At 42.8% G+C, this 19,915-nt stretch overlaps 1 protein-coding gene across 3 annotated transcripts in view; it reads left to right on the top strand.

Annotated features, from left to right (window-relative positions):
• The window catches only part of NECAB1 (N-terminal EF-hand calcium binding protein 1), a 322,496-nt gene that overhangs the window by 278,615 nt on the left and 23,966 nt on the right, over window positions 1-19,915 (top strand). For all 3 annotated transcript variants that reach the window (XM_075582919.1, XM_075582920.1, XM_075582924.1), the window contains 3 exons: window positions 6,151-6,263; window positions 15,505-15,581; window positions 18,034-18,087. In XM_075582919.1, coding sequence (XP_075439034.1) covers window positions 6,151-6,263; window positions 15,505-15,581; window positions 18,034-18,087 — 244 coding nt within the window. The remainder of the gene's footprint in view (window positions 1-6,150; window positions 6,264-15,504; window positions 15,582-18,033; window positions 18,088-19,915) is intronic.

Genomic DNA, 19,915 nt, shown 5'->3' with positions numbered 1-19,915 from the left:
TCAGACCTGGGGTGCCCTGTAATATTTTTTTTCTACTAAATTGTCCTATTTTTGTTTCACCATGTGGGCGCTCTCAAAGCAGGAGGTCTATGCATGGGCCTTGAAGGTTAACGTGCCTCCCCACCGCATGGTTGCCATGGGGGCAGTCCCTGCTGGCGCGTCTCTGCTAGATGTCCAGACGCAGGTTCGGAAACTCCCTGGGCTAGCTTGTACGTGGGTCAAAGGGTGAAGGTATGATATCACCTTGCAATGGAGAACCGTACTGATGCATGTGGGCCAGGCCATAAGCGAGGAAGACGGCCCCCAATTCTTGAATCTGCCCGGGGGTCCGACCGATGGATGCCCCTTTATTTACCCGGACTTGGCAGTTTCCTCCTGTATTGATAGCCCTAGTGTAGTTGACAGGGCTGTAATCAAAATGGAGGCTCCTGCAGCAAGGGATGCTAACAGTGAGTCCCTCCCAGCTAGCGGAGGCTCAGATCTCCTGGAGCCACAGGTGTTGTGCAGTTACCAGTAGTCCCTTAGGAAGGTGTCAGAAAAAGGGCTACAGGTGCATATGGGTGAGAATAATTTAATGGCAACTAAACCTCTTTTAAAACATTTATAACCATACACGCAGGTGACTGGAATAACATGGGATAGAATGTGTGTGTGTGTGTGTGTGTGTGTGTGTGTGTGTGTGTGTGTGTGTGTGTGTGTGTGTGTGTGTGTGTGTGTGTGTGTGTGTGTGTGTGTGTGTGTGTGTGTGTGTGTGTGTGTGTGTGTGTGTGTGTACATTGGAGGGGAGGTGTTCCCTACCTGTCTTCTGGGTTAGGGGGGATTCCGATGTCTTCCATGTGAAGCTTGAATCAGATCTGGAAGAAAGCAGTATAGGTTATTTCGGTGTAGTATATATAGTTAAGATATACTGTATAGGGTAAATAAGAGATCCTGAAATAGAGTGTGAGACAGACACAGAGAGAGGGTGAGAGAGAGAGAGAGAGAGAGAGAGAGAGAGAGGGCAAGAGAGAGAGAGAGGGCAAGAGAGAGAGAGAGAGAGAGGGCGAGAGACAGGGGGAGTGATTGGGTGGGAGGATGAGGTGATTGGGTGGAGTGGCATTGTGATTGGGTGGGGTGGCGGGGTGATGTGACACTTCTGGTATCCTACACACACACACACTCCCACACACACACACTCCCGCACACACACTCCCATACACACACACACTCCCATACACACACACACTCCCATACACACACACTCCCACACATACACTCCCACACTCACACACTCCCACACACCCATACACACACACACACACACGCGCGCACACACCCACACACACACTCCCACACACACCCATACACCCACGCACACACACACACACACCCATGCACACACACTCTCCCATGCACACACACACACACTCTCCCATGCACACACACACACACACACACTCCCATGCACACACACACACACACACACACACACACACACACACACACACACACACACACACACTTCCCATGCACACACACACACTCCCATGCACACACACACACACACGACAGGGGGAAGAAGAGGAAAGGCCGCGCGACCGAGCACCACCACCACTTGCCCGCTCGCCACCCGCGACCATCTCCCGCCCTGCGCGGACAGCCATGGGACCGAGGGGAAGCGGAGACCAAGGAGGTAAGGGGGGAACACCCCCGCTACCATCTCCCGCCACGCGCGGGGATCGGCGGAAGCGGGAAGTGGCGTGGGAAGCCGGGGTAAGCGGGGAACACCCCCACTACCATCACCCACCCCGCGCGGGTATCGTGGAAAGCCGGGATAAGCGGGAAACACCCCCACTACCATCACCCGCCCCACGCGGGTATCGTGGGAAGCCGGGGTAAGCAAGGAACACCCCCACTACCATCTCCCGCCCCGCAGCGCGGGTATCGGGGGAAGCGGGAAGTGGCGCGGGAAGCCGGGGGGAGAAGGGGGGTAATACCTCCGCCCCGCGCAGGAAGCCGGGGTAAGCGGGGACCGGAGAGAGAAGGGGAACACCCTCGCTACCATCTCCAGCCACGCGCGGGTATCGGGGGGGAAGTGGGGAGTAAGGGGGAACTGCAGGAGGCAGGGAAGGAGCAGAGGGGCCGCATGATGGAGGATTGGAGAGTACTTACTCTCCAACAGATCTCCGGCCAGAAAAAATGGCCGCTCGTTGGGGGCGGGCTCATATAGAGCCTGGCCGCGCGCCCACAAAGCCTGGGAGTGAGCGCCAATCAGCTGTCAGGTAGGGGGAGTTTTTTTTTTTTTTTCAGCCAGCGCGAGCAGGGAAAATTCAGCGCGAGCAGGGAAAATTTTAAAAACAAACACGTTTGCTTCTTGGGCCAATATTTACTCGCCCGGAGGTTAAATCCACTCGCCCCGGGCGTGTAAATGTATAGGATTGTCGAACACTGCCCATAATACATGGGGATTACTCAGTAAAAGGGGAATACGCATTATTATTATAATAATATTATTATTAATATTTATTAAAGAAACAGCCATGGGGGTGCCAATGTTTTGGTCCCTAGAAGTCTTCCTCACGACAAGGGAGGGAGAAAGAAAGGAAAACCCAACTTCAAACACATAAAATATAACATCACTAAGTTAGCAACAGGTAATGTATGGGGACTAAATAAAAAGTAACATATAAAAATGGATGGAATGACATTTGCTCTTTTAGATAGTATCTCTCAAAATGATCATTAGTATATACAGTAGTAAATCAGAAAAAATTAGCAACGTTTGGTCAAAAAGAAATACCAAGACACCAAGAAGGATGTTAAAAATAGTATATTAAATCTAATACACATTGTAATAGGATCACGGTCATGAAAACGTAATACAAATTTATAGCGTCTCACATACTAGGGTATCAGCCTGCTATTTTTCCACAAACTTTTGGAAAAGGTATTTATTTTATGTGATCATTTCAGTTTTCATGACTGTGATACTATTACAAGGAAAAGTATACTGAAGGCAGGGGAAAACACAACAGAGCAACAAATGTATTAAACCAAGGGTTTACACGATAACTTATTAAATACATATTGATATAGCAAAGGGGATCAAAACACACTTGACTACAGTACATAACACATTTTCCTCTTCAAACTAGCACCATATAAACTCCCAATACAATAATAGCCTAAGAGTCCTAATTAGTGAGATAGAGATCACATAACTCTACTAGTATGTACATAGTACACAAAACAAAGATAAAAGTAAAGATGGAAAGAGGCTATGTATTCAAAGAGTAAAATAAATAGGGATAAGCAAAAAATGTAGACAATGCCCAAAGGAAACAAAAAGGAGAAATAATGGGGAGGAAACAAAAGGGTGAAAGAAATACCACTGTCACTCAAACCATCCATCATTGAGAAAGTGATGAAGTTCAAGATGGTCATTAAGGTCTTCCGGTGTCACTATTTCAAGGGTAAATATCCAATATGCCTCCCAATGTAAGAGTAATTAAGCTCCATGACCTCCCCTGAAAGGGTTGCGAACATGATCAATCCCCATAAATCAAAGTGAGGATATGCTATGTTTGAACTTCTTGCAGTGTTGAATCAATACCCCTTTATCTTCACCCTTGCCAAATGTACTTTTGTGTTCTATGAAGTGTTTCTTCAATTCTCTGGAGGTTTTACCTATACATGCCAATCTGCAAGAACATTTAAGCATATATACGACATGTGTGGTACAGCAAGTAATACCAGAGGAAAATTGTATTTGTTTTCTTGCTTGGGGTGGCTACAGTTTTCACCTTAAATTACTGAGTCATACCAGTCATTACCGAGTTGTCACTTTATACGCTAATATTCCATGTGGTGAGGGAATAGAAGCAGTTAGATGTGCTCCACTTGTAGATTGAGATTATTCAGACCCTCCTATCAATTTTTTCATTTTGCTACTACAAATAATCCTTACTAAAAACTATTTTAGATTTGAACATTGCTTTTAATAACAGATAATTTAATAACAGAGTAATGCCATTGGAAGCAGTCTAGCTCCCCTATATGTTAATCTATTTAGAGATTGATATTCAAATAATTATATTTACAGTTGCAAATACAATTAATACATCAAAAAATGGATTGCTACATAGATGATGCTTTCCTTATTTGGCAGGATCCTGAAAGTTAGTTGATTATTTGAATATTTGTCATTTTTTTGTCACTTGAAGTCAAGATATTAAAGTCCAAAAAGGAGATACTGTAGTATCTGTCACAATATGAAATGGAAGTTTAACATTGAGATGATTGTCATTCAAAGCCTCAATGAAATCTTGGCAATCATTGATGTCACCCTCCCACAAGTGTCGTCAATGTACCCGTTCCAGAGCCGAATACAGCATGCCTACGTAACCATGTTTTCAACAAAACACAAATTTGCATTCCTACCATCCCAAAATTAAATTAACATACTGTATGAGGGGGCTGCCATCGCATTCCCCCCTGATGTTTAAATAAAACGTCTCATTGAAAAGACAGTAATTATGCAATAAAATAAAAAGTAGTAACTTAATGATCAGATCATTGCTACTACCAAAGTCTACATTGTGCATCTGAAGAAAATAAGTGGAGGCTGACAACCCGTGTGTATGTGCAATACTAGAGTATAACACCTCCACATCACAGGCAATGAGTAAAGTACCCTCCTGGACCTCAATGTGTTGTAATTTAAGCAAAACATCTGAAGTGTCCCAAACCTCAGATAAAAGACTTTCGACATGTGGTCTTAAATAAGTATCTACAAAATCACAAACAGAACCCCACAACACCCCTTATTCCTGAGACGATATGTCATCCAGGAGGAGACTAGAGGTCCATGTGCACCTTAGGGAGAAGATAGACAGTAGTTATATTAGGAAAAGTTATCATTAGATTTTGTTTTTTCTTTTTTAGATATAATACCCTCCATAAATGCTCCAGTGATAATATCATTAATAATATCACATTTAAAGTGATGTCAGGTCCTTGTATACCTTTTTATACTTACTGTAGCTTCATTAGATAATTGACGATTAGCCTCTGAAGTGTAAATCTCTCTGGACCATAGAACTAAATTTCCGCCCTTGTCTCAGGGCTTAAAAATAATGTTATTTAATTTGCGGAGTTACCTAAGGCCCATCCGTTCACAATGGAACAAATTATTGGGGCAAATTCTAACTGTGGGTTAAGAATAATAACCCTTTTGACAAGTCAGAATACATGTCAATGGCTGGACTAATTTGAAAGGATGGAGTAAAAATAGATTTGGCTTAAATAATGATAAATCTGCATCAGATCCATCAACATCCTCCGAAAGCGACACCAGTGCAGACAAGAGTCACCAAATTAATAAGGCAGGTGGACAATCTGACTCCCGAGGAGAGGCTAGCTAAATTAGATTTGTTCACATAAGAAAACAGGCATTTTAAAAGGTGATATGATAACTATATACTGTACACATATATTCAGGGTTAACACAAGGAGCTTTCAAAAGTACTATTCATTCCAACGGCAGTACAAATGACACTGGGTCATCCATTTACAGTAGGTTGGAGGAAATGAGATTTAACCAGCAACAAAAGAAAGGGTTGTTTACAGTAAGGGAAGTTAAAATGTGGAATTCATTACCCATGGAGACTGTGATGGCAGATATGATAGATATCTTTAAAAAAAAAAAGTTGGACATCTTTTTAGAAAAGAAAGGTATACAGGGATATAAAAAATAAGTAAACATGGGAAGGATGTTGATCAAGGGAGAAATCTGATTGCCAATATTTGGAGTCCGGAAGGAATTTATTTTTTCCCCTTATGACATAATTGAATAATGTGTCACTGGGGTATTTTGTTTGCCTTCCTCTGGATCAAAATGCCCTAAATACAAATATAAGATAAGTATCTGTCGTCTAAATGTAACATAGGTTAAACTTCATGGACATACTGTATGTATTTTTTCAAACTCATCAGCTATGTACTGTACCTATGTAACTATTTGGTTGTGGCTAACTTTAATTGTATTTATACCTTTTTAATATGTCCCATTTGCCCCTATAGGCATGGCCTCTAGTACTGTACAGTACATACTGTACCGTGCATCTAACTGAAAGCAGCAACACATTTACTGTTATGTATGTTTATTTACAGACAAGGGCCAGCAAAACCAGAGGTTCTATCAATCCCCTGGTCAGGAAAACGATCAAATCGAAGACTTCAGAGGAACAACAGCTTTTCTCCAAACAGCCCTCAGTTTAACATTGGTATGTTTTTTTATATTGTTTTCACATTTCCGCCATAAACATTTTTAACATCTTTAATGGTTGAATGCGTATAAATCAAAGGAGTATGTACAGTAAGATAAAAAAGCAAAGACAAGTCATTAAATCAAGACATGGGGAAAATGTGTACAAAAGAAATAGGACCGAGAAAACATACAAATCACTGGTCTTGCTCACTTTCAGAGTAAACGTTGTGCAGGAGAGACGCTGAGAGAGAGTGAATTGATTCTTGTAGCAGCATTTGGGATAGATTGTAGAGGAGAAAGCCGAACAGAAGAAGGTTACAATAGTCGAGACGGGACAAAATTAGGGTATGCGTTAGAGTTTTAGTGTCACGGGAGACTCCTGTGGCGGGTAGGATCTCGGTGGCCGGAACAGCAGAAGCGTACTAGGGGTCACAATCAGAGGTCCGAGGCAGGCGGCAGATAGCGTAGTCGGGTGACAAGCAGGGGTCCGAGGCAGGCGGCAGATAGCGTAGTCAGGTAACAAGCAGAGGTCAGCAGCGAGGAGACTGGAACAGGACAGGGGAGCAGGAACAGGACAGGGGAGCAGGAACAGGACAGGGGAGCAGGAACAGGACAGGGGAGCAGGAACAGGTCTGGGAGCAGGGACTGAGACCAGGGAACAAACAGGGACAAGCCAGATTACCAGCAAGGGCCTTTACTATGAACAGAATCAAATACAGGACTGGTACAGGAACAGATCAGGATCAGAGACAGAAGAATGTGCATAGGAGTCTGACTTAAAACAAAGGCGAGTGAACAAACAGGAAGCAGAACTATAAGACAGAGAGAGGAGCAACAAGAAGACAGACAGAGGAACCCAGAGCAAACAGAAAGCAGCAGCACACCCGGTGGACAAGGAAAGAACTATGGCTAGGCAGGAGGTCTAGGAGACCCTGACATTTAGCAGTAGACAGACAGAGGAAAGGAAGTATCTTTGCAATGTTATGGATGTAAAAATGACAGGTTTAAGCTACATTGTGAATGTGAGGAGAATGTGAGGAAGGTGTCAAATGTGACCCCTAGGCAGCATGCTTGTGATATTAGGTGTGTGATAGTACTGACAACAGTAAAGTAGAAGGGGACAATAGGGCCAGGATTGGTACGAAATATTATAAGCTCTGTCTTTGACATGTTAATTTTAAGTTGGCGGAGGGCCATCCAGGATTAAATAGTAGAGAGAAGACCTTCAGAGACTTTGGTCTGTACAGCAGGTGTAAGGTCAGGGGTTGAAAGATAACTGTGTGTCATCAGCTTAGAGGTGATATTTGAATCCTCGAGATGTGATAACATCACCTAGAGTGAGTGTGTAAAGAGAAAAGAGAAGAGGTTCCAGGACACACGCCTGGGGTACACCAGAGAGATCGGCAGAGTAACAGGAAGTGGTGGCAAACGGGACACTGAAAGTAAGATGGGAGAGATAAGAGGAAGAAAGACAGGTAACAGACAGTGGTCTGAGTAGAGAGTCAAAGACAGAGATGAGTCGGCATGGACTAGACTTGTGAGTGTTAATTAGTGGCGAAAAGTAGGTTTGTTTAGTCTGGTAGAGGGCAGATTTGAAACAAGATATGATACATTTGTAGTGAATGAAGTCTGCGAGATGGAATTATAGTGTTCAGAGATTCTGAAACCTCACAGGATCATGATAAAAACTGCTAATTGGAAAGTGGGGCGGGGTGAGCTTTAAACCATGGGGAGGAGGGCCACACCTCCAAGCAACAACAGCTGCATAACCCATCAAGCTCCAGAACCCCAAAACACGCCCTCACATCATATATAAAGCATATATGTTAGTGTCAAAAAGCATTGCTACTGAGCGTGGCAAGATATACAAACAAAAACAGAAAGGCCAGCGCATCATACAAAATGACACAACATGTAGTGCAATACCTCAGTGCTTATCTGCTCATGAAAAAGGGTCATTTAGTTAAACCCTTTGGCCAAAAGATTATAAGCCTGCAGCCACTTCACGGCATGCCCAATCTGCAGGTCCTAACACATGCTGGCACAATTCTCATGTACCTCTCTTTTTTGCTGGAGGGAGAAAGACCATACTGGTTCTGTGATTCACAAGATCATGATAAAAACTGCTAATTGGAAAGTGGGGCGGGGCAAGCTTTAAATCAAATCAATGAGGTTCTACTCCAGAGACCCCCTGCTACAATACACTAGTATTAAAACCCAAATGAAAAAATCATCCCTTAAAGTGACGTCACATCTCTTTGAAATAATGTAACCTATCACATGGTACAGCAACCAATGGGATTGTCTTCAATCCCATTGGCTGTAATACTATGTGATATAGCCATGTGGTTTGAAGGATCTGACGTACCTCCCTTGGAGATGATGTCACATCCTGGAGAAAAAAAATTTGGAGCTGTACCATCTGACGATAAAATGTACGTCTCATTTTACCTCAAGAAGCCGACAAGAGAACATCCTGTTCTGGATTTACCATGGGGTTTTGGATTGACAAATGAAGAAAGAAGATTAAAGAAAATAAGAAAATAATGACAGATGAAGAAAGAAAATGATGCTAGAAGATAAAAGAAAGCAGATTTTTTTTTACCTGTTCTGGATCTTCAAGGTGGATGGCGTTGGATTGACTTTGATGGTGATGCGGTACGAGAGATTCCAGAATCGCCGGGATTCGGAGGGCCAACGCTTCTAAAGGTAAGAAAAATATTGAATGTATGTAATTTTATTTTTACAGGTTTTTTATTGTATTTGCTTCTTTTAATGTTTTTCATTGCCCATTGACTAATAATATATTAATCTGTGCCCGTTTACCCAATCTGATTCTAGTTATCTGGTAGTAAGAGCACGAGCGGGCTTTTCAAAGTTGCTTCTGCGTGAATAGCACAGCAAGCGGCTTCGATTTCAAGCCTGAAAAGCCTGCCTGCCAAAGTCTAAGTCCTGACTTTTGCGCCCAAGTTCTCAGAAACTATCGTAGCAGACGCGACTGGGATTTTATGCAAATTTGAGTTCAAGGAGGTTTGGAGTAATTCGCGGTCAGGAGGGACCAAATTCGAACGTAGCGGTGGCGTGTGGAAATTTATGGCAATTTGGGATCCAGGAGATTCCGGGCTAAGTCCCAGTACGGGTAAAACTCGCCAAAAGAGTTCCCTGCACCTAGGAAAGTCTAGTTTTCAACCCCATTTCCGTAGTAAGTGTGCCTTTTTGTCTGTATTTTGTGTATCATTTATGTGTAAGCGAATTCATGCACATAAACTACAATTTATTTCATTACAGGGTATCTTGTTTTGCTCAATGTATGATCCCGGTAAAAAAGGTGTAAATAACCTACCTAGTCTCCCATGACAGACAGACAATGCATTTTTTGGCAAATGCTTGTTTTCTATTGATTGTTATTTTTTCAATTTCTGTTTATTGTTTGGATTAAATTGTTTTGAATTTGGATGGCTTGTTTTTTGTATATTTTAGGATTGGTTAACGTTTTTAATTATTTATTTGTTTTGTTGGCTACTGGTTTTAAATAATTCATTGTTTTGTTGGCCAGTGTTGTAAATTAATTAATTGTTTTGTTGGCTAGTGGTTTTATTTGTTTTATAGTTTGCTTGGATAGTTGTTTATTTAATTGTATTGTTTTGGAATAACATTATTGTAATAAGTTAGCTATTTTGATGATAATTATTTATGGTGTACTATTAGGCTACAGGCGGGCCCTGGTCATACGGCGGGTTCCGTTCTATGGCCCCGCCGCAAAGCAAATATCGCCTGAAAATGGAACCGGCCATTTTCGGCGTCTGTACATGCGCAGACCTGCAATTCCCCCTTCTGTACATGTGTGACCTCCGTTCTGCGCATGTGCAACCTCTGTTCTGCACATGCGCAACCTCGGCACCCCCCCACTCTGCGCATGCGCAATCTCAGACGTCCCCATTCTGAGCATGCGCAAACATGGCGGCCCCCTTCTCGGTACCGCCAAATTGGCGGATCGCCGAGAAGCGGGGCCCTTCTGTATTTAGTTATTTTATTGTTGGAGTGTTGAGATGCTTCTGTATTTATGTGATTATTGTGTATTTTTGGCCTTAATTATTTTTATTAGGTTGACTATTGAGTGATATAGTGGCTTATCATGCCCATATTATATGGGTATGTTATACCACTGTCCCAATCAATGGTTACAGGGTGGGTATAGTGGATCCGGGGTTGGTGCTTAGGCCTACCGGGTGGGTAGCATGATTAAGGGGTTACGGGCCTTTAGATCATATTTTTTCTTGTATTCTTTCTGGCAACGGAGGACATGGACCTGCAGTATGCTGACGAGGACGCCCTTCATGATGGCAGGGGTAGGTTGAAAGTTTTATTTACTTTATTTATGCTGGCTGGCTAATGTTTGATTTTATAATGGGCAAATGAGCTACTATCCATATCTGGATAATAGTTATTTTGCCCATTACTGTACTGTATGTGTTGGGGGGGAAGGTGTATTTATTGCAATGCATTCCACATTTTTTTTTTGCAACAGGATTGGTACAACAGACCAGCGGACACCCACGGGGACCACCCGAGAACCCATGGACAAATGCGATGACCACCAAGGACCCCTGGACACCCACAGGGACCACCTGAGAACCCCAGGGCACCCACAGGGACCACCAGAGGACCCCTGGATGCCCACTGGGACCACCAGTGGACCCAAAGACACCCGCTGGGACTACCCACGGAGACTACCTGAGGGCCCCATACAACCGTGGGGAGCACCCAACGGCCCCCAGACACCCACGGGGACCAAACAAGGAACCCCGGACCCCAAGACACCCACGGGGATCACCTGCGGGGACTACCCGAGGGTCCCAGACACCCGCGGGGACCACTGAAGACCAATGAAGATAGGAACATTGAAATTATCTACAGATAAAAATCCCGTTGGTCACGGAGTTAGCCAGCTTTCCTGCCTGTTGTGAAACCTCAAACTACTTACTTCTTTGGTTTCTTTCATATTTTGGGTAGCCTTGTTCTTATGCCAATCTTTGTTTAATTTCCCTACTGTGATAGCCTCCACCACCTCCACTGGGAGTTTATTCCAGGAAATACACCACTCTTTCCGTTAAGTATTTTCTCACATTTTCCCTGAGTGTCCCACCCTCCAATTTCAGATCACAACCTCTTATTCTAGCACGTCTCTTTCCCTGAAATATGCTTACCTCTTATAAAATTTCAATTACACACCACCTTTCCCGTTTGTCCTCCATCATGTTCATGTTGAGGTCCTTTAGTATTTCCTGACAAGTTTTATAAATGTAGGCCATGCTCCATTTTATTACCATTTCTTTGCCCAACCTCAGCATTTTTTTATGTCCTTCAGGAGATATAGGGGGATGTTCATTAAACATCAATGTTGACAATCATAGTAACATAGTTACATAGTAGATGAGGTTGAAAAAGACATGTGTCCATCAAGTTCAACCTTTGCTAAATTTAGAAGACAGCTACTTTATCCTATATTTGTACTTACAGTATATTGATACAGAGGAAGGCAGACAAAAAACACCAGTGAAATATCATCTAAGGATATCTAATAAGGGGAAAAATGAATTCCTTCCTGACTCCAATAATTGGCAATCCGATTACTCCCTGGATCAACATCCTTCCCATATTTACTTATTTGGTATATCCCTGTATACCTTTCCGTACTAAAAAGCCGTCCAGCCTTTTTTTTTTTAAAACAAATCTATTATATCTGTCACCACAGTCTCCAAGGGTAATGAATTCCACATTGTAACTGCCCTTACTGTAAATAACCCTTTCCTTTGTTGCTGGTGAATCTCTTTTCCTCCAAACTTAAGGGATGACCCCATGTCCTTTGAACTGCCTTTGGGATAAATAGTTCTTTTGAAAGCTCCTTGTTCTGTCCCCGAATAAATTTGTATATAGTTATCATATCCCTTTTTAGACGCCTTTTTTCTAATGTAAACAGATCTAATTTAGCTAGATAATTAGTTCATAAGTTTTATATATTTCCATCCCCTTTATTCATTTGGTGGCTCTTGTCTGTACTCTCTCTAGTTGCATAATGTCTTTTCTAAGGAGTGGTGCCAAAAATTGTACTCCATATTCAAGGTGTTGTCTTACTAATGCTTTATAAAGGGGCATAATTATGTTTACTTCCCTTCAATGCCCGTTTAATGCAAGATAAGATATTGTTTACCTTTGCAGCTACTGCATGACTTTGGGCACTATTGCTAAGACTGCTGTCTACAAGCACTCCTAAATCCTTCTCCATCAAGGATTTCCCTAATTTATCCCAATTTAATTTGTAAGTCACTTGTTTATTCTTGTTTCCCAAATGCATAACCTTACATTTATCTGTATTAAACCTCATCTTCCATTTATCTGCCCAAGCTTCCAGGCTCTCCAAGTCCCTCTGGAGGGAAATTACATCCTGCTCTGATTCTACTAACTTACACAATTTAGGGGCCTATGCACTAAGCTCCGATAGAAAAAATCGCTAGGGTTTTTAAATCACCATTTTTGGCAGCGTTGCTATCATGGTATGCAGAAAGCCCTGAATACCATTGATAGCAACATTTGCTAAAATGGCGAGTAGCCGGCGGGTTGAAGATCGCCCCTCTGAAAATGGCTCACCCGTCACTCATATAGCCAAAATGGCTTATTGACATTGCATTGTCTCTGATCAACGCGACTAAGATGCTGAAACCCCTGCTGTGTTTTACTGGACAGTATTCCTGAATCGGGGTCACGATCAGCTGTGGGCTGTGACGTATCGGGTGCTATCGCGACACACAGCCAATCAAAGAGGACATTCGTTCTCCCCTCTTAATTCATCAGTGGAGTACCGCCCTGCAAGACGGTGGACAGACGACTGCGCGTGCGGGCTGCAACTGAATGCAAATAGGCATTCTCACTACCAGAGTCATTCCGGAAGCAGGATTGGAGCCACTAAGAGAGGGTGCACGCCTGTGGAGCCTGTGCATCGGACGTGGGACAGCTTCTCTAACACTGGTTTTTATACCTCAATGCCTGTTTGTTCTATATATCTTGTACGTGCATATCTCACCTTTTAATAAAATTGTTTTATTTTTATATACTACATGTAGTCGGGGCCCCTTTTCCACCATTTGTTGTTGTGGGGTGGGAGTTGCTGCACCTAGGGAACGCTCCGATAACGGAGGTTCCGCGTAGAGGGAGCCTCCATGTTTAGGTTGGCGCCGGCGCAGAGTTGGCCTGGCAGAAGGTTGCGCATGCGCAGACAAGGGGAGCAAAGCCCGCGAAGGAGGAGAGCGCAGATAGGAGGGGAGTTAGGGAACTATGGGTCCCAGCAGCCCCGCGGGCCCCCGTGATGCGCGAGGACCAATCAGGTATGAGAAAGGGAGGATAAGGAAGTGTTGGAGCGCACGTTGGGTGAGAGCTAGCTGAAGGAGGAAGGAGAAGGAGCTCCGGTGTAGGGAGGCCGTCTGCCCCTACCTAGGCCGCATGCCCCAGGCCCAGTTAGGCCCTGAACCCCAGTAGTGTGAAGCTGAGCTAGGGACTGGCCATAGACAGGTTCCGGATTCCCTTACTGTTACACGATCGCTACCGGGACAGTTCTAAATCAGCGGGAGGTCTGGGATCAGGCCCCGCTACCAAATTGCAGCGTGTCTGGGTGAGATCGCCCCGGACACCTACAGACGACGTCTTCTACGCCCACACCGGTCCTTTGTGAAGATAGTTGCAGAACCGGGTACGGGAGGGCCCGGCAGGTAAACTTCAAGTGCACCAACGGTACCATCATTCATTCAGGACACGGTGGCTGCACAGTCACATACATATACATTCACTGACTCACTTCAGGGTGGGGGACGTATTCCAAGAGGGAACTGGACACTGGGTGCGATCACCCAGTGAGGGGAAGGGGAGAGTGAGCATTCAGCAGGACGCGGAGAGTAGTGTCTCCTTTAGGGAGGGACACCTGTTGATAAAGCTTATGGTTGCTACAAGTAAAGTATATTGGTTAAGGTATATTGCTGTGTGTGTGTGTATTAATGTACATAAGTTCCTGTGAAGACCCACTTCCCCTCGGGCGGAAGCTGTCGCAGGTGGAGGCGCTGCACTAAGTTATAAGTATTGTGTGTACCCCAGGCTCTCCGTGGCAGAGGCTTAGGCCCTGTGAGCCTACAGGTTATACAGCATATGGTCGTGGTCTGTGTTCGCTAGGAACCAGGGCTACATACACTATGAGGGTCTTGCACTTTCTTTTTTTCTATCTATTTAGTTGGTGATATCCTGGCATCTCCATAACCGACATAGCAGCAAACCCTCTTTCTCAAAGGAAAGTTTTTACATTGTTAGCGGTGATTTATTTGCTATATATTACCTTAACATCTTATGTACTTATTTGCACTTTTTATCTGTAATTTTTTTAGTCACTTTGGTTACTATTTACTTATAGTACACTCGTCACTTCTTAGGTCTTATTTGACCATTATTTCCCCTTTTATTAATTATTTACACATTTGGTGCGCTTGGACATTTTTCTGTTGTGTCTTCTATGGAGGCCAATGGCAGTAGACCAAGCTACAGTAGTTAAAATACATACTAATGAAGCATCTAAACTGCTCACTGAAGGGGTTATTCATTAAACTGGAATAGTGCAGATCTGGGCACTACGCATGGAAACTCCCATTGATTTGAATAGATAACCCTGAGCATCCTATGTCCTCACCACGATGGATGCAGTCCATCTCTCTTATTTAGACCCATATCCCTCCATGTGGAGTAAACCTACAGTAAATCGCATTTCTTTTCACCATTTCTTCAACCACGCCTTTAATGCAGAGAAGCCTGTCTAACCCCCTCTGGTATACTAGCAATACCTATGAGAAGGCCACTGCATGTGGTACCCGCTCTCCTCAACTTTAGAATTCTGTAATTTATTCAAAGGAAACAGGCATATTAGGACAACACACATTACCCTAAGATATGCGCGTTTCCTAAATCTGTTATGCTGTTTACTTTTAGCAATCATCAGAACAGTGTTCTAGTACAAAAATCAATTCAGAGACAATTTCCATATTTCTAAATATGTTTCCTCTTCTGTGCAACAGTGTGTGTGAAAATAGTTATTCTTGAAAGAATACTGCGATGCATGTAGAATATTAACTTGGTCAAAAAGATAAAGTATTTCAACAATCATTTATACCTATTCCAGCAAAATTCAGGACTATTTTCTGTTCTATTATTTATCCTTCCCAAAGGCTTGTTAGAGGAAGATAACCAGTGGATGACCCAGATAAACAGACTCCAGAAACTGATTGACAGACTGGAGAAGAAGGTATAGAAATCCACCTTTATCTCTGTGTTTTTCTTAACAAAAAGTTATGCAAACAGATCCTGAAATAACTAATTCAGTTATTACCATATTTCATCGATTCTAAGACACACCTTTCTCACCATTTTCACATGTCTGAAATAGGGATGAGTCTTAGAATCGATGTACTAAAAAAATCAGCTAGAGGGCGCTGCTGGAGATGCTGTCTTCACAGTGTACAGCAACAGCATGGCAACAATAACACCTCCCCTCTCCCCATCTACCCCTCTCTACCCCTCTCCCCCTCCATGAGGTGCAGAGAAATCAGCTGGAGATGCCTGCCAGGGATCTTCACATTGCCCAGAACTCCCCACTAGCCCCTGTCGAATCTCTGTGTAAACTGCAGGAGGTGCAGAGGGAGGTGTCTGTGTGTCTCTGTGCCTGTCTGTGTGTGTGTGACACCCCCCCCCCCTGTCTAATCTCTATATGAACTGCAGGAGGTGCAGAGGGAGCCGTGTGTGTTTGTCCCTCCCTCCCCCCCCCCCCCTCCTCTCCATTCTCTCCTTGCGCCCTTCCCTCCATTATCTCCCTCCACCTTCCCTCCATTCTTTCCCTTCCCTCTCCATTCTCTCCCTCCCACTTCACTCCATTCTCTCCTTCCCCCCTTCCCTCCATTCTCTCCTTCACCCCTTCCCTCTATTCTCTCCTTCTCTCCTTCCCCCATTCCCTCCTCCCTCCCCTTCCCTCCATTCTCCCCTACCCCCCTTCCCTCCATTCTTTCCTTCCCTCCATTCTCTCCCTCCCCCTTCTCTCCATTCTCACCTTCCCCCTCCCTCCATTCTCTCCTTCCCCCACTGCCCCCCATTCCACCCATTATCTCCTTCCACCCTTCCCTCCATTCTCTCCCTACCCTCTTCCCTCCATCTCTCCCTCCCCATTCCCTCCATTCTCTCCTCCCCCCCCCCTCCATTCTCTCCTTAAACCCATCATCCATTCTCTCCTTCCCCACATCCATCCATTCTTTCTCCGCTCACCCGATACTATCTCTCTCTCCCCAGTCTGTGTCTGTCTCTCTCCCCATTCTGTGTATGCCTATCTCTATTGTAGATAAATGTATGCTATTGTAACTAAGATGTATTTTCTAAACAAACAGGACATATTCACTCTTTACCTAAGCACTGAGTAACATTATACAGCACAGTTTCTGTTGCTAGATTGAACATTTTTGTGCGTGCAGTTTAGACAGCACTTCCCAGTCTCTGTTATGGTCCTAGGAAGAATCAGAACTGATCCCCTACTTACAGTAGCTGCATGGGATACATGAATAAATCTCCCTATATTATGCACAGAGACCTTCCTCTTTATGAAACAAGTTCATTTTCAGTTTCTACATTTTAGGTAGGGGAATTAGAGTGAGGTTTGGGGAAATATCTTCGTGTGGGCTGCAGAGTGTTTGGGATCATCCTTGTGTGTGTTTGGGCTCTTACCATCCAGAGTTTAGCATTTACGGATCCCCGTATAGGACAAAGTTTGGCATCACATTTTCAATCTTGCTATGAGTTGTGGTAATAGATCACTATATCCATTTATGCACCACCAAAACCGATACTTTAAAATACAGATGTACTGTAGCATGACTTATTGTAAGGTCTTCGGTGCCGCGGCCGCTCACGGTCAAGCGACCACGATGTTCACGGCACTGAAGGATTAATGCTGTGGGGGGTCCCAATGAGAAGCATGGACCACAGCGCGATCACGGCAGACACTGGCCCCAGCGCTACAGACTTTCACTTTGCTTGTGTGTCGTGTGGCTGGGGACAGTAAGTCTTACTCCATCTGTAGGAACATCAGTGCTGTAAATAACCTACCAAAATGGATACTATTGAATAGGAACATCAGTACTGTACATAACTTGGGTGTTTCTGAATTCCTTAGGGACACCATTAAATAATAACAGAAGCAACATTTACATTTTCATTTCAATTGGGAGCAGCACTAGCACTTTATAGTCATTACTTTGGAACATCATACAAACAAAATGGGTTTTACTTGCATGCAACTTCAAATATTGACATATTCAGTAAGTTAATAGGTTACATATTCCTGTCATACTCATTTGCAAAAATATTTAATAACATACAGTATACCATCACATTTGAATGGGGGACTTGATGCTACGGTCAGGAGAATTTGGTTAACTCTTCTGCATTCTTACTAAACAATCTTTATCTTACCTAAGTCAGCAATGACACACGTTACTATAACATGTGCACGTTCTCCTTAAATCTGAATGAGAGATCAGCAAGATGAACTTCTTGCCACAGATTGTCATGTCAGATATTTACAAATGTTTGCTCATATGATTGTATTCTGAGTGGAAAAAAAACAACTAAATAAGCAAAGGGTTGCCTTAGCAACACTTACTCCTAGTGATGTTTTTTTTTTTCATTTACACTGTTTTGTGTATTTTTAAAAGGACCTTAAACTGGAACCAATGGAAGAAGAAGTTTTAGAAGGAAACACAAAATCTGTAAGTAACTAATCAATCATGCAATCTCATTTTAAGTCAGACGGCAAAATGCTAGTAAACAATCAACAGAAACTCCTAAAAGTTAGCATGCTCTATAACAAGCTATACTTACCATTCACCGTGTTGGAACTTTTATAATGTAAGCCTTTTATAATGTGCATGTGACATGAAATACATGATTTTCAGACCAAATGCTGTATATGGTCAATATATGAAAACCATGACTGTAGGCAGCATAATAATGTGCAAACCGTTATGATGAACTCAGTTTCTGATCCTCTATCCCAAGCAATAAAAAAGAACACATCTGTGTTTCTCAACCCCGATGCCCTGTCATCTAAGGGTTCCTCAGAGTGAAGGAGGGTTCCCTAAGGTAAAGCATCTTATGATGTGATTTTAATGTATTGATGATTTAAGCTTTTTCAATGCTTTTTTTAAAATGGGTAAATATGCTGCTATTTACATACTGTACACTGGCATTACCATAACGCTGTACTTTTGTATGCAATTGTAAAAATAAAATATAGAGCTAATTTCAGTTTCTAGGCAAGTTTATTGGAACTTTAATGAATTATACTATTGATGAACTAGAGTGTCCGAGCAATCGAGAAAATTTTATAAAGAGAGAGGTTCCTTGTGCTTGTGTTTTGCAAAAGATGGGAGGCACTGTACTAAATAATATATGTGGGATTTTTAAATTGAGGTAAGGGATGCACCTGTGTTTCATATTCAACACATGATCAAACGTCCACTGAAGGAAATATTAAATCAAAAAGTCTATGGTGTGGCTGCTGTGGATTTTGCACAGTATGAATAGCCAGGAGCAGATACAATGAGTGATAAGCTCTGTAGAGGATACATGGTAATAGAAGGTACAACAATGACTTCTTGCTGTTTTATAATGCACTACCTTTTATGCTCTATTCTTAACATTTATTCAACTTAAAATATCAAATTGTTATGAAATATAGAATAGCATTTGTTTTACTGTGGTACCTGAAGCATAACTCATTCATGAACATAACTGGTTCTTTAATGGCTATTTATTTCAAGATGCTTTAGAAATAGCTCACTGTAGAAGTGCACTATCAAATATCTACCCGGTGGATCAATCAACAGTAGAAATGTGTGAATGTTTTTTCCCCAAACAGCATAAACAATGGCAGTCAGAACATCCGATAGCAGATAGAATAGTATATTTTGCAAATAATTTCTTCAATACTCATTTGAATGTCATTACCCACAATCCCTTTCTGCAGTGGAAGCATTGTATAGCGAAAGGCAGGTTTGTGGACCTGTCTGGGAAATGTGAATGTGCTCATAAAGTTTTTTTTGTATTATTTCTTTAATTGGATTCAAATGCACAAGTAAATGTGGGTACATTTGCATTAACTAGATATACACAAATTAGATAAAGGTTTTAACCTGTGGTTACACCAATAATATTGCAATATAAATATGAACCCTTTGAATGCTGCATGACATAACAGTTATGTGTTGTACATAACATAACAGTTACGTTGTAGGAGTGGGCTGTGGACGTGCTTTAGCAGCATCTCCCAAAATATTGAAAGGTTATAGAGGAATGCTTCATTTTGAAACTTAAAAGGGGAGTTCCATGTGAAATCCAAGAAATCCATGGTGCCTGTTTCTCCTATGGTTTATAAGTCTCTATAGGGGTGGCACTAACATTGGGGAAGTTTCTGATGTCCCAGGGTAGTTTAGAGAGAGTTATCCTCACCTGGCCCTGGAATTGAGTGGTTCTCCTTTTTTTAATCTTGAGTGAACTTTGCTCCCAATTAAATGCCATGTGTTTTCTGGGGTATAG

This window comes from Ascaphus truei, chromosome 2, assembly GCF_040206685.1.
Source record: "Ascaphus truei isolate aAscTru1 chromosome 2, aAscTru1.hap1, whole genome shotgun sequence".
Classification (NCBI taxonomy): Eukaryota; Metazoa; Chordata; class Amphibia; order Anura; family Ascaphidae; genus Ascaphus; species Ascaphus truei.
Note: the sequence above shows the minus strand (reverse complement) of the source record. Positions and strands in the feature narration are given on the sequence as shown.